We start from the raw sequence: 15,863 nt of genomic DNA on the forward strand, positions 1-15,863 counted from the left end.
ACTGGAATTACTAGGCTAGTGCATTGACATGCCACTCGGTGTTCCTTGCAAATTTTATATTTTACATTTTAACTGACATGATGATCATCTCGCAAGCAACATTATCAGCAACGTATGCATTAAACAAAGGTTTAACAAAACACATCACAGTCATAGCATGTAAAACATCTATGTCACTGTTAACGGCCTATATTGTAGACTAGTTATGAATACGTTGGGTCTTTGTTGTAATTATATTTCTCTGATTATCTCTGGAAAGTGCTTGTCTAATAAAATATTTAGATATTCGCATTTACTTTAATCTTATTTTAAATTTAAACTGTAATAAATAATATATACAGTATATTACTGGAATTACAACGGTTTAACTGATAGACAGCTTCCAGAGATTTCTGTACCGAAGCTGGAACATGATTGATTATAGGCAACATAAAGCATCACAATAATCTAGTAGGGACCCAGAAGTTGCTTTCATTTTTATGCTGACGCGGCAAACTTCTGCTCCATCTAACCAAGCCACAAGGCATTTGTAAAGATAATGATTGTTATTCTTTACTGCATTGTTAGTTACTCTTCAAGACTATGTAAATGATGAAAATAAAAATCCGAAATTGACAGCCGTCAGACCAAGTGATGCCAGTAACGAAAGCCTGCAACCCACTGTACGTCTCCTGGCCCAGGTTTGGGTTGGCGACTCCAGTCCTCCGGATTCTACATCCAGTTCCACAGCACCACTGTGTGGCCGTGTTTCGTCACTGCAAATCGAACGGATCCGGTACATCCGTGAGCGGTAGGCTAGATTTACAGTATTAGTTAGGTTCCTGACGTGGCGAGACGCGAGAGGAGCGCGCTCATTTCGTGGGCTGCAGGGATTGGACATCGGATTGGGTTTGGTCATTTCGTAAAATGTAAATATGCAGGTGCGCCTGTGTTAATTTGAGTGTAATTAACTACAAAAACAAAATCACCCGTCTTTCCCCATGACGGGTTTCTCACACCACCGCACAACAGCTGTCGGCTCTCTTTAGTCGCCTCCGCGAGGAACTATGTTCTACGCATAGGTGTTTAAAAGTTTATTTAACTCGGGATTTCCTGCACCACAGTAAGGTAAGGGTTACTATATGTGGGCATTTAGTAGAAACATGTTTGGAACTGAAGGGGCATGTGTCGTCATTTACTGCGTCTGGTTTTCTTCAGGTTATAGGCAGTCAACTAAGTTATCGTCCATATATAATATAATCTGTAGGCTGCTTCAATACATCAAAGGAGCAGTTCAAAAACTTGTTTTCTTTAATTGAATAGAAATACACCCTGGGCTCATCGCTGAGTTATGTATTGATAGCACATACATGTGCTTATCAAATACTTTGTTCGTTCTTTCTTTGCTCGTTAAATCTTCAACGGAATATGCAAAAAATGACATTCAGAATCAGTTGACGAAACAGTGTGCGGAACAACCACACTTTTCTCAGTTCCCTTAAGTTTTCAGACCGTAGCCGACACGCCGTAGTCTAGTCTAGGAACCGTCTTCAAAGTGCAACTCGAACCTGTTATATTCACTGAAAAACACTGCGTGCACATGACCGGACTCCCGGACGGACTTGAATAAGTTCAGCGGCCTGGCCTCTGCCGTAAGGGTTATTGTATTATTATTTTTTATTACCGTATTTGTTAACAAAAAAATAATTAAATGTAAAAAGCTTAGTGAGGACTCTCATAGCTTCAACTGAATATTACTTTGATGAATCTACCACTGATATTGTTAGGGGCGCAGGTGAAAGCATCTAACCAGTCAACAAAAGGTTGGTGGCTCAAATCCCAGACCTAACAACCTAATCTGTTGTTCTTTCCATACATACATACATACATACATACATACATACATACATACCAGTAAAGCTACAAAACCCCTTCTTGCTACTGATGTTTATTTAACACATCAACGAACAGCGTGGCTCCACAAAACACTTTGAACGACAGAACGGCTTGCTTCTACCAGGTGCTGTAGTGCACATACTGGAGAGAGAGAGACCTTCTTGTGTAATTGCTCTCCTTCTCTCTCACACACATGTAAAATTACCACTGTCACATTTACAAACCTAAATTAGGAATGCAACCAAGCTCAGAACCAATGTGCCTACAGGGCCATACGCGAACAGCAATGAGCTCAACGCCACTGAAGGCCACAACGAAGCGGAAAGACAACTTTTTAGAGATACAGTTCCATTCTATGACAACAACCTTAATAGAGAAGCATGGACACACTGCCACTCGTCACCATCTATATCAATCGATACAGCACAAAAATATGACCAATGCATGGACCAGCACCACAAAGGCAGGATGATAAAATATGCTTTCACTCACCAAGGCTGAGGGCTCATGTGAAGAGAGCGGTGGCACGGCGGTTCTTCCTCTGGGCAAACTTTTTTAATGACTTTGGGAATGAAGTCATGTAGCTGCTGAATTAGCTGGCTTTCGATGGACAACATGGCTAATGCGTTGAGTCGCGGGGACAACATGGTATTACGAGTGAAGGTTTTTACCCTCTTCAAGGTAGAAAGGTTCCCCTTAAGTGTTATGATAATTTTTAGCAGAGTGACGGTCTCAGCAAAAGCCTCCTCTAGGTTGTTCTCATGGATGGATCTTAACAGAGACAGGGCCGTCTTACCAGTGTGAAGCTCAGTGTGGCGGTACAGAGTGGTCAGCTCAGACTTCAACTTTTCCTTGTTTCCTAGAGGCCATAGTTTCACCGCAGAGTTAAGCTCAGATGTAGGGAATGTCAGGACAAATTGTGGGAAGAGCGAGCTGTCAACCAGCTTGGCAGCGATCAGGTGGTCACTTTGTGAAAACCCCTGCTCCACCTGGGAGATGACTGTGTCATTGGAATGCGTCTGTGTTGCCTCAGCAAGTCCTGCAACACGTTTTGGAGCGCCAGAGAAAAAGGAGGTAAAAGCAGTCTGCAGCCTAGTCTGCAAAAAACATCTTGAAGATGCTCATCCTTGCTGAACAAAGTTGCAGCAAGGTCAGGTTCAGCTGGTGAGCATAGCAGGGAACAAACTGGGCATGTGGGTATTTTTCAGTCGCATCTGTACCCCTCTGATGTTTCCACTCATTACAGCCGCACCATCGTCAAGTCTGAGAGATCAGCTTTTCTCCCAGCTTCAGTGGTTCCAGCACACCCTTGATGCTATTAGAGTGGCAGAGTCCAGTTTTATCTTTGACTTCCACAAACTCCAAAAACCTCTCTGTCACTGTATTGTCAGGCAACATGTATTGCAACACAACCACCATTTGTGATTTACAGGAGACATCATCTGCCTGTATGGCAACAAATTATGTCTTGTCCACTAGCTTGGCTAGTTAGTTTTGTACAGTGCTAGATGTCCCTTTGAAGATGAGCTGAGCGTCATATTGCCTCTGAAGTCTCGAATCGTCCTCACACATAGTCTCAAATGCATCTGAATATTCCAGGATTCAGGGAGTCCACTGACTCGTCGTGCCCCCGCAGTGCGGTTTCACATTTAAACTGTGTGGAAATACATGTTATGCTCTGACTGAGAACGTACCTGTTTTCCACCACCTGTTTGTTATGCTGCTCAATGGAGCGCCTGTATGCACTGTCAACTTGGGCTGCAACATTTACCCTTCCAAGTAAGCCCAATTTCACAGCATTGTCCAGATGACTCCCGCTGCTCTCATGTTTTGCAATCCTCTCAGAAAGATGTTTCAAATCTTTGTAACCCGTCCTCGACCAAGTACCATCTCCACCAAATAGCAGACATGGAAAACAGAAGAGTGCCTTCTTTTGTATGCTAACCGTTAGCCACTTTTTATTCAAAAACCATTCCACATTAAACCTGCAGTTACTTTTACCAGCAGTTTGAGTGATGAGAATATCCCGTGGCTGATGGGCACCAAGTCACTTTACTTCAAGTTTCTCCTCCAAATTAAGGGTTTCAAACCGGTGCTTGAGTATGAAATCCACTTTATTCATTTTCTCAAGTTATCTGGCACTAGTGAAGCTAACAAGCTAACTAAGATAATCTACCCTCCTCGCTCTTCTTGCCGACTAATGTTGGCGCCAGACAGACAGACAGCCAATCAGGTCTGAAATACGAAATAACGCTGTAGTGGGGCTTCCGGCTATCAGCCCCACTTGGCATCAAATTTGTGTGATCTACATTGATCACACTAACATTCTGAGCATGCGTATTAATATATTCACTCGTACAATGTACATTGCATTGTGAGAGAGGGGCCAGCCCCACATTCACGCTTAGCCTATGGCCTACTACTGCAAACTCAAATCGGCAGAACGCAGTCTGAATCCGCAAGGCAGGGACCAATGAACATGAAATAAAATCCTAACACAAATGATATGCAATTTGGGAAGATGCTATATTCATACATAATAAATTATAGGAAGTAATCTTCGAGAAATAAAAATGTTGTTGCAGTTCTTTCTGTTGACAACAGGTGGGGCTATGCCCCACCTGCCCCTAATGACCAGTCACCCCTGTCTGATATATATCTGACAGTCTGTGCTTTAACCCCATAGTCATTGTATTAAACAAATGTCACTGCCACTGGGAGTTCACTGTATTTTGTTAGTGCCTTTATACACTTCTACAGCACATCACGTTCAGATTTTTTTATTTCATTTATTTATGTACCATTTGTTTTGCAATGTAAACCATTGTCTTGTCTTTGTCTTCATATTGGAGCTGGATACAAATTTGAGTTCAGTTTTCTAAAGAAATCTTGTCTCAAACAATAGTGTACTCTCTTTAGACTTTGTGGTCTCTGGAACACAAAGATGTTTGTGGTTTTGCAATACAATACCAACAAGCTTTCACTAAAGAGGAACACTGATTATTGTCTTAAAAGAATACCACATGTTAGTTTTGGCACACATTGCGAATTAACATCAAAGATGGGCAATGACGTCAATGTTTTTCGCATGATCACATTTTTGTAAATAACAATTTGAATTGACTTATTGTATGGATTGTAAATAAATGTAACATTTTATAATAACATTTGCTGTATTCCATTTCTTTCAATAGAACATTTTTACACCATTCATAAAGATTGATACAAAATATGTCTCAAGGTAATTCAAACAGTGTTGTAAATATTATGTTCTGAAACATTGGGAAGTTATATTACATTTCAGTAATTTTCCCTGAAGGTTTGGAGACCGATATGTAGAGCATGTTATGTCTGATCATAGATGTCACTCCTGTCTCAGTCCCTCCAGAGTATTGATTTTCATTCTCTGAGCTTTATGACCTGCCTTCTTCAATTCCAACAAAGTAGTTCAAGTAGCTTTCAAGTCCGAAGCCTGAGATGACGGTTGCTCATGCCTTCTCATTTAGACACCAATTTGCCAGTGTCTGTGGCCAATTAATGTAAGTTTTATGTCTTAAGAGTCTTTTAAAGGTGAACCTAATCTGATTTAGATCATTCCTTGAAACCATGAAAATTATGGGCCAAGAGAAACAAATCCAATGTTCGGTTTGCATGAAACCGGTAATACAATCTTCAGCCTCCTATTTGCCACTGCTTGCTAACATTATTGGAAGTAATTAGGACTTTTGAGCGTGTTTACAAGATATTCTCAAATTCATCTGAAATCAGCTCCACATTTAATTTCAGGTAACTTGAAGCTGATTTGGTAATTTGAAAAAGAATACGTTCACAAATCCTTATTGCGTAATCACTCATTGTTTGGTAGATCTAAAATAAACCAAAGCAATAAATCAATCAATCAAATGTATTTATAAAGCCCTTTTTACATCAGCAGTTGACACAAAGTGCTTCTACAAAACACCCAGCCTGAAACCCCAAGGAGCAAACAACAACAGTGTTGAATTTCAGATGTTTGTAATGGCTTTAAAACACAACGGAACCAAGGAATCAATGCTATTCTTCAAGGACCCATTGCTAGCAAATCCACCTTCAGTTGCAGCTACAATTAGTAGTGAGGTTACTGGACAAATCTTTAAATGTGAGTTGTGGCTTGTTAGGGTCGTGGCTTTGAGATAATAACTTTTAAGTCAATCTTAATTGTTTTTTCAATTGGAAAGTTGTAAAAAATGCTGAATAGACAATGTAAAACAATTCAAAACGTATTGATGTTGATTTGAGGAAAAAAGCCCCTGAACTGATGTGGATCGTATCCATGCAGGTCATCTTAGGTTTAACTTTAGTGCTTGTGCAGTATGTTATAAGTAATTTAATACATCTAATAAAAATTCTCACAGTTAAGATATTATACTAACTGAGTGTCCATGAACAATGTGCAATTGGTTTGAGTTTGCTATCTTATTTGGTTGAGTATTGGTTATTGTGTACTATGCAATAATAGGCAGTGCAGTTTTAAGACCACAACTTAACCATTAGAGCAAGCAAAATTTCACATCCAAAAAGTGAACATCAGATTTGTAAAAATAAGTTATGTTGCTTGTTTGCTAGTAATTACATTTCTTTTTTTTTTTTTTTTACCTTTAATTCATTTTAGAGGTTTTCTCAAGCGAAATATTTTGTATACAACCCCGTTCCCAAAAAAATTGTGACTCTGAGTAAAATGCTAATAAAAACAGAATGCAATGATGAGCTAATAATTTATCCCTGTATTTAATTGAAAATAGTACAAAGACAACATATCAAATGTTGTTCAGCATTAATGGTGCCTTCACAGATGTGAAAGTCACCCATGCTATGTGCATTAATGCACCCCCATACCATCACGGATGCTGGCTTTTGAACTGGGCCCTGATAAGAAGCTGGATGGTCTCTCCCCTCTTGAGTCTGGAGGACGTGGGGTCCATGATTCCCAAAAATAATTTCTAATTTTGATTCGTCAGACCACAGGACAGTTTTCCACTTCACTCATCTTAAATGAGCTCAGGTCCAGAGAAGGTGCCAGTGTTTCTCTATCTTATTTATATTTGGTTTCTTCTTTCCATTTGTGGATACAGCGACGTACTGTGTTCCTGAGCCCATGCAGTGATTTCCACTAAAGACGTTTTTAATGCAGTGCCACCTTTACATTGTGAAATGTTATTCTTAAGTTGTTACACTAATTGCCCACACAGTCTTTCAGAGTGGTGAACCCTTTCCCATCCTCACATCTGACAGGCACATCCTCTCTGGAATTATCTTTTAATACCCAATCATGTTACTGACCAATTAACCTAATTAGTTGTGTGACGTTCCACCAGGTTTAATTTTTTACCATTACCCAACCTTTCCAGTCTTTTGTTGCCTCTGTCCCAATTTTTTTGAAATGCATTGCTGGTATCAAATTCAAAGTGGGCAAATATTTTTCAAGAAACAATTTTTTTTTCTGTTTCAACATTTGGTATGTTTTCTTTGTACTATTTTCTATTTAATATCGGGTTTCAATGATTTGCGCATCATTGCATTCTGTTTTTATTTACATTCTACACAGCATCCCAACCGTCTTTGGAAACGGGGTTGTATAAAGCTAACATCACTGCAGTTATTGATTTAGCTTAACATATGCATCTAGTTTTGACTGAAGGTTTTTTGAAAATTCTGGTCTCTGTTCGGTATAAGGTCCGGGCAGGTCGGTTCGGTTCGGTTAGTCCCGGTCAAGTGTCAGGATGCCCCAGCTAACAGCAACGACCATCTTGCAGCTCACCTTGCTGCTCTCAGCACTTCCAGTTCAGTACCTGATCTCCCAGTGGACCGGAGCCTCCGTGGCACAGCGCTATCATGCTACCAAACGGTAATGGCCTCCTCAGAACCAATATTTTATGGCATGACACTAATTTATCATCATCACACAGACACACACACACACACACATTTGTTTTAATATCCAGGTGGGGAAGAGATTTATTTTCCTATTTTCATTATATCCTAATCCTAACCCTTAACTCTAACCTAACCTTTATGCCTTAACAACAAATGTTAATCCTGACCCTTAGTACCTAAGCTTAAAATGATTCCTAATTTGAAACTCATGCCTTTTTCATTGTGTGGACTAAAAACTTTTGTAGGGACTGAATTGTTAGGTTTTTATCTTTGTTGAGACTCGTGGTCCTCACATGGAGTCAAACCGGGATTACACACACACACACACACACCTCAAACATCTGAAGGCCACCACTTCTCCAAATCTAACAACAAATGTGGCACATTATTGGAGAGCTTTCCCTTGACCTTTGTACTTCCAAGATTTTATGGGAAATGTCTGACTTTGGGTGCGTGGGTTTAGGGGTCGTGGGTTATTTGTAAATGTGTGTTTTTGTGTTTCTACAGATTGCTTGGTCTGTGGGCAGAGTGGAGGAAAAACTATCTGAACACCACCGTCTGGACTGACTGGCTCTCTCAGCTTATGGAGGACTTCACGTACGTCACAATTATACCCCACTTATTAATGCCACATTACTGTATTCATCATATTTATACCCCACTTATTAATGCCACATTACTGTATTCATCATATTTATACCCCACTTATTAATGCCACATTACTGTATTTGTCATGTTTATACCCCTCTTATTAATGACACATTACTGTATTTGTCATGTTTATACCCCTCTTATTTATGATTCATTATTGTATGTCTGCTGTAAGTACATACTTTTAAATTATTTACATCTTGTATACCCATTGATTCTTGAAGAAGATAAATTATAAAGGTGTAAGATGGAGATGAGAATGAGGAGGAGAAGGAGGTGATGAAAGGTTGTTGTGGTACTCCTGGTGACAGGGTGCTGGTGTCAGGAGGAGAGACGGAAGTGATACCTGCACAGACTCTTGATCTTGAGGCCATGCTGCAAGACAACGACCTCGGCTTCTTTGGAGGTGTGTCTGTGTTGTGTTCTGACATCAGTGTGTGTGTGTGTGGGTCAGGTGCATTGTGTAAACCTGAGGATGAATGGGATTACCCTGGCAGAACCATTCCAGAACCATTCCAGAACCATTCCAGTACTTCACCAGGCTTATTATAAAGCTCTTCTTGTCCCTCTGTCTCTCCCATCTCCTCCCTCTGTCTCTGCTCTCCTCCCTCCTTCTGTGTCTCCTCCCATAGCCTCTCGGTCAGCCCGTAGACCTCGACCGCCCTTTGTGTTCCTGCGTGTGGGGGATGTCGTCATGGAAACGAGTGGTCACATGGTCGGGGTGATCGTCAGCTGGGATCCAGAGCCCAGAGCCCCCCCAGAATGGATCCACAGACTGAATCCTGTCACTGAGGTGAGATCACACACACAGTGCAAAGTACAAACATACACTCACATATCCGCTGAGATCAGAACACAGCACACACACAAACACACACACACACATTGAGGTCAACACATAGACAGACTGAGGTAAGAACACACACTTCCATTCATAAACAGAAACTTTAACATAATACTGCCTCTGTAAAAAACACTGGACTGTTTCTTTAACGTCTGACTGTGTTTGTGTGTGTGTTTGTGTGTGTGGGTTGTACAGGGTAGGAAATGGGAACACACACCCCACTACAAGGTGTTGTTCAGTGGTCCTGTACCGTCCTCGCTTCTAGTGGGCTACCTGCCACAGACCCGACTGGAAAGACTGCCTGGAACCAGGGTACACACATTCACACACACACACATATATACACGGACATACACACACATGCATGTATACACACACTCAGAAAAGACCTCCTCCATACTGCCAGGCTTCTAATGACCTCTGACCCAAAGCAGTACCTCCTCCATACTGCCAGGCTTCTAATGACCTCTGACCCAAAGCAGTACCTCCTCCATACTGCCAGGCTTCTAATGACCTCTGACCCAAAGCAGTACCTCCTCCATAATGCCAATCTTGAGATTATGTCTAAAACTTCAGTTTGGCACTAATGACGCTCTAACTTTAATTTCACAATTTGTTAGAAAAACCTGTAAAATGTTGCCTTGACCATTGTGGTTGGACGAGGCACTCGTATCCACGTATTTGGTGTGAATAGATTAGCGGCTTTACTTTGGGAAGAGCAATATTCATAAACATCACCTGGTATGTCTCGGGCCTGTGTCATGCTTGCGCTTGTCCGACACATTAAAACGCTTCTACAGGCACTGGGGCGACTCCTCTGCACAGTTGTCCTAATGAGTTTCGCAGCAACAACTGCGTACACGTGCACGCACACACATTGAGACACACTTCTTACCCCAACGCATGATTTCTGTGTTCCAGCCAGAAATCCCCACGCTGGAGAAGTACTTTACACACTTTGATGGAGAGAGGTTTGTTATGCAGCCCTGGCTCCAGGAGATCTTCCCTGAAGACTGACACAAAGGCGGTGTGTGTGTGTGTGTGTGTGTGTGTGTGTGTGTGTGTGTGTGTGTGTGTGTGTGTGTGTGTGTGTGTGTGTGTGTGTGTGTGTGTGTGTGTGTGTGTGTGTGTGTGTGTGTGTGTCTGTGTGTGTGTGTGTCTGTGTGTGTGTGTGTGTGTGTGTGTGTGTGTGTGTGTGTGTGTGTGTGTGAGATGTAAAGGAAGGGATTGCTTTGGCCCTTCATCAGAGTCCTGCTGAGTTCCTCAGGTCGTTGCAGGAATTAGGTGTCGACTCACCTGGTAGAACAAGACTGCAGTTTCCTACAGATGAGCCCCAAATAGCAGAATGAAATCAACATAAATAAAACGCATCACAAACCTCAAGCAGTATTGATGGCACTCAGTCAGCTTCCCAACCTGCCCCAGAGGGACCAGCACATCCCTTCTAAGAACATTGCTAATGTGGTTCCGCAGTTTGCAAGAGACCTGAAGGGTCTCTAAGTCAGTGGAGGTCATGGAAATGTCTAAGCCAGCTGGGCACATTGGGTTTGGTATCTTGAATGTCTGCAGGTCAATAGCTATTAATAATACAGAGCATTATATTGAGATTTTGTGAATTAAAAGTTTCAACAATGTTTCTAAAATTATCAACAAGGTATCGGCCCGTGACATCAAACAGGACCAACCAACGTTCTGGCGGAAAAGGCAGTGATGAGTACTGGAACCGTGATAAAGCGGCGTGCGTTATGATTGACTACCGCTGGTTGGCAGCAGCACTCAAATGCATGTGAATGACATTGCCATAGTTTAGGACTAGTATGAACATTGACTAAATGACTCTCTGCAGACTGAGGGAAAAATACATTGAAAATGTAAAGAGCACAAACTTTAAATGACCATAAACCTGCTTACAGTTTAAAGCCACATCACTGGTCGGAGCCAGATGAAGGACAGATAATATAATTCAGTATAATGTTATTGTGAAGATAATGTCTAAGGTTTTAATAATAATACTTTACATAATTTTTTCATGATGATTATACATTGTTTATATACAGAAGCTTTGAGTAAAAGACTGAATAAATATTATTTTGAACAGTAATGACATTGTATCTTTTGTCGTGTGTGTCTTTTAGGTTTTACTATACTCATGGGGACCAAATGTCCCCATGAGTATAATAAAACCAAAAAGAATTGGACTCACTGGGACCTCCCGATGAGGCAAAAGTCAATTTCCGGCTCAGGGTTTAGGTTTAGGGTCAAACTTACAATTCATTTTAGAGTTAGAATTGGGGTTTGTTTAGGGTCCAGGCATTGTTGGTTAAGTTTAGGGTTAAGGTTAGGCATTACATCTAGGTAAAGTTTAGGCATAAATGTTACTTTATTAAGGTTAAGGTAAGGGTTAGATTAGGACAAGGGAGGATGCAATTTCAATTTTCTGGTCCCCATGAGGATAACCATACAAACCTGTGTGTGTGTGTGTCTCCTAAACACACACCAGCTCTCCTTAACACACACCAGCTTTCCTAAACACCTGCAGTGGAGCGCTTTCACCAACAAACATTTGCCTAGTTTCTCCCAAAAAAGTTATGTCTCTAAAATATGAACACAGTTTTGCTGCTCAGGAATAAATATCTCTATGTTTCTATCCAACTGTCTATGAAGAATGTGCTTGAAAAACATCAAGCATGGCAATATTTATTCCTGACCTGCAGATTTGGCCGTCGTATTATCAGGTTACTTTGCAACTATTTATTGTAATTGTGTTTCCGTGGAGTTATACAGAGGCAGCAGTAGATTGGTTTGCTGCAATTTAGAACTTTTTGGTTTTGATAAACCGTTCTAAACTATGCGGGCATTTAGTCTGATGTATGTGGTGTCATTGACATGAATGGGGACCCCATCATTCGTCTCTGCTATTCATTATATTTCTATGACTTAAACCCTGTTCCAGTTGTTTTACTGAATATGAACGTTAAACCCGTCAAATGTTATGTTTTGTGCGTCCAGCAGAGGACAGTGTTGGAAAGCAACTTAACCAAGGAAGCACAGGCTGTATGAAGAAATCAGGAGGATCTGGCAATTTACAACACACCGTTCAAAACAGTATGCGATGTAACAAAACTTCGGAAGTCATTGATCACATGATAATGTAACTTTATAAATATAGATTACCTGTAAACCTTTAGAACATCTCCATTTTTGGATGTACGTTGAAATTAAAGCAAAGGAGAAATAATTTGACAGCATTTTTTTAATAACGGAATCTGTTTTGTTTAACAAAATGTAATTGACAGTTTTGACTAATCAATGTAGCTACCTTTTGCAGCCATAACAGCCAAGCACGTTAAGTCTGGAGACAGTGCTGACCGTTCCAGGACATGAAGCTTGCCGTCTTGTCCTTTTCTTATACTATGGTTCAGACACCTTGACCTGTCAAACCTGCAGCCGGAAGTCTTCTCTTCACAGTTGAAACTGAGACTTGCTTAGTTCAACCAGTGTTGAGCTGTGCTGGAAGCTGTCATCCTGTGAGCAGCCTATAAAGCCGTTGGCTCTCAGAAACACGTCCTCTGATTCTTTTGTGGCTTTGGGTGTGCCAGACATCTTCCTGTCGGAGTCTCGTCCGGTTTCCAAGTGCCATCTGATGGTGTAGGAAACTGTACTCAAATAACACCTTGGCTTTTTTTACAATTTCCCTGAAGGAAAGACCTACACCTTTAAAGGTTTGAATGGTCTGTCAGTCTTCCTTTGTTACTTGCATTTTCTTGCCATTGTGAGAACAATATACTACCTGCACTACAATACCTGCCAAATAAGGCTTAAGAGGGTGTAGAAACACAGTCTGTTCAAACACTGTTTTTATACAGACAGAAGGTTTGTAAGTTATCAACAAATGGTGGGACACCTGTAGGAGCTGTTAGTATCAACAAGTTTAAATTATTTCCATTGTTGCAGAAAAGCTGTAAGTTGTTAACCCATTATTTGTTCCCTGAAAAAGGCCTTTTTTTTATAACTCTGAAATGTACATTGTTCTTCAGTTTTTGATAATCTGAACTTTTTTACCTCTGGCAGTTTTGCCACTGACCTTTTATACCATTTCAGGTTATTCACTGAACAATTCAAATTTCAAGTATGGGGATGTTCTAAAACTTTTGTCAAAATTCATAATTTAAAAGTGATAGAAAAATTGCGACCTTTTTTAAAAACATGAATTGGTTAATTTATCTAATACAAACACCGCAGACACGGCAGCCCAAAGCCATATTCTGATGGTGCAATTTGGAATGAGTGAGGGGTGAAATGAGTGTTTCACTCTGCAAACGAATCAAGTGATCATTCAACTTCGCACACACCCTCCTCTGATTGGTCAGGTAGTTAGGTATGATTGCTGGCTGATTCATCTAGATACCAGACAGTCAGATCACACTCAGAACACAGTCGGATGGATATATAATTAGCATGTTGGTATCGATGTAGCAACATGTCTGGTAGGTGACATATGTAAAAAAGGCCTACATTGTGGATTAGTTTGCTTTGGCTCATTTTTTGAAACAGTCATAACATTCTCTAAACTGTAAGTGCAATCGTCACAACTGTTTCATGGGGCATCACAAGTCTATGGCATGCATGCAAAATGTAGTAACACACCCAACATATTTAATGAATGCTTCAAAACCTAGTTACTGTGTCAGTAATTTGTCCAGTGCCACCAAAATGAAACATTTCTTTCCCGTCGTGTGAGCCATACTGTTCAAGATGTTTAGATGTTTATTCAACAAGACAGTCGACCCTGGAAATGACTTTAGTACACAAGAATGTCAGTTTTGTTTAGTTGAACGCTGGTGTGTTTCACACTGAGCTTTTTAGATACCAGTTTCAACAGTGGGAAAAGTTTACTGCGAAAGTCAATACTGTACAATTGTGTAGTACACAGAAAAGGGATATGCACATTTGTATGTATACAGTCAATTTAGCAATGTGTTACATGTAAACAGAAAATTCACATTTGCATGTAAATTGTTACATATTTCTTACAATATAAAGTTATAGATAGTGTCCACAAAATCACATCCATGAAAACAAAATAACAATAAAAAAACCTGCAGTAATTCTCTAAAAAACAATGAATTGAACCTCGCCACAGTACGTAACACTACAAGCTCCCATCTTCTTGGTGGAAATCTTGTCTCTCTTATTGGTACGGCAAGAGATTTTAATTAACTTCACATCGGATGCTTTCCCTTGCGATGTACCAGGGAAAAATCTCCTGGAGATTCCTATTCCATTACTATGTCACCTCACAGGTCATTTGCAAATATAGCAGATATCTAAAACATTAAATGTCATATACAGCTCTGGGTTCGTGTTAGGGTTAAAAAATTAAGAGACATCTCTTAAGCATCTCTGAATGTATGGCAGCCATTCCATTCCAGTGTCTGTTAAATTCTAACACAGGCACACCTCATTTTACTTAATGAGGTACTGATTAGATGATTACCTGAACCAAAGGAAAATTATAAAAACCACTGCTGTGGTCATCACTATCCTCTTGCAATAGGACCAGCTGGATGGCAAAAACAGTTCAAGTAGTACCTCAAAGGTAATTTGAATAAAAAAAATGTTATTCAGCATGAGAAAAGAGTTGAAAAAAAAGCTTTGAGTGAGGAAAAGAAGGGTTCAGTTCTGGCTTTACTGGTAGAGGGATACAGTGGCTTCCATCCTGAAAATGTCAAAGATGGCGGTTCATAAGAACAAGGTCCAGCAACAGACATTGGGGACAACAGAGCTACAGACTGGCAGAGGGCGAAAATGACTGTCCACTGACCGTCAACTCATTCAAATGTCACTCAACAACCGTAGGATGACATCAAGTGACCTACAGAAAAGAAAAGAATGGCAAACAGCAGCTGGGGTGAAGTGCAGGCTCCTAGGGGCAGGGCTGAAGTCGTGCAAAGCTAGAAAAAAGCCCCTTCATCAAATAGAAGCAAAGAAAAGCCAGGCTGAAGTTTGAAAAAGACCATAAGGATTGGAACGTAGAGGAATTGAGTAAGGTCATCTTCCCTGACAAGTCAAATTTTCTGCTTTGCCCAACACCTGGTCATGGTTAGAGGAGACCTGGAGAGGCCTACAAGCCACAATGTCTCACACCCACTGTGAAATTTGGTGGAGGATCGGTGATGATCGGGGGATGCTTCAGCAAGGCTGGAATCGGGCTGATTTGTCTTTGTGAAGGACGCATGAATCAAGCCAAGTACTAGGTTATCCTGGAAGAACCCCTGCTTCCTTCTGCTCTGACAATGTTACCCAACTCTGAGAATTGGTTTTTCCAGCAGGACAATGCTCCATGCCACACAGCCAGGTCAATCAAGGTGTGAGTGGAGGACCACCAGATCAAGAACATGTCTTGACCAGCCCAATCTCCAGACCTGAACTCCATTGAAAACCTCTGGAATTTGATCAAGAGGAAGATGAATGGTTGATGCTTGGCAATGTGGGTGGATTGACTTCCTGCCTGTTGGGCCCTGTCTGAGGCCTCCCCCAGATAGGGCCACAGTGTCACCGGACCCCCCCGTCTCAGTCC

The 15,863-nt window shown here is 40.9% G+C and overlaps 1 protein-coding gene across 4 annotated transcripts; it reads left to right on the forward strand.

Moving 5' to 3' along the window:
• Positions 1-820: 820 nt before the first annotated feature.
• Positions 821-12,417, forward strand: si:dkey-261l7.2. 4 transcript variants are annotated; one of them, XM_013138541.4, is made up of 8 exons: positions 821-1,107; positions 7,588-7,759; positions 8,296-8,385; positions 8,751-8,845; positions 9,072-9,232; positions 9,479-9,595; positions 10,205-10,310; positions 12,293-12,417. In XM_013138541.4, exons 2-7 carry the CDS (start codon positions 7,635-7,637, stop codon positions 10,298-10,300), a joined length of 684 nt encoding a protein of 227 aa, XP_012993995.2. In that variant the 5' UTR covers positions 821-1,107; positions 7,588-7,634; the 3' UTR covers positions 10,301-10,310; positions 12,293-12,417. The 4 variants fall into 4 exon arrangements, with proteins under 4 accessions (XP_012993995.2, XP_012993996.2, XP_028970213.1 ...); XM_013138542.4 differs by having other exon boundaries at positions 12,296-12,417; XM_029114380.1 differs by lacking the exon at positions 12,293-12,417 and adding an exon at positions 10,494-11,189 and having other exon boundaries at positions 822-1,107; positions 10,205-10,343.
• The last annotated feature ends 3,446 nt before the right edge of the window (positions 12,418-15,863 follow it).

The sequence above is a fragment of the Esox lucius genome, chromosome 18, assembly GCF_011004845.1.
Source record: "Esox lucius isolate fEsoLuc1 chromosome 18, fEsoLuc1.pri, whole genome shotgun sequence".
In the NCBI taxonomy this organism is placed as follows: Eukaryota; Metazoa; Chordata; class Actinopteri; order Esociformes; family Esocidae; genus Esox; species Esox lucius.

What these genes read in the sequence shown, in the direction of transcription:
- si:dkey-261l7.2 (XM_013138541.4), top strand. Translation starts at nt 7,635, where the DNA reads ATGCCCCAGCTAACAGCAACGACCATCTTGCAGCTCACCTTGCTGCTC. An exon ending in CAGCTTATGGAGGACTTCAC is followed by an intron (nt 8,386 to 8,750) that starts GTACGTCACAAT and finishes TCCTGGTGACAG; the next exon opens with GGTGCTGGTGTCAGGAGGAG. An exon ending in AAAGACTGCCTGGAACCAGG is followed by an intron (nt 9,596 to 10,204) that starts GTACACACATTC and finishes TCTGTGTTCCAG; the next exon opens with CCAGAAATCCCCACGCTGGA.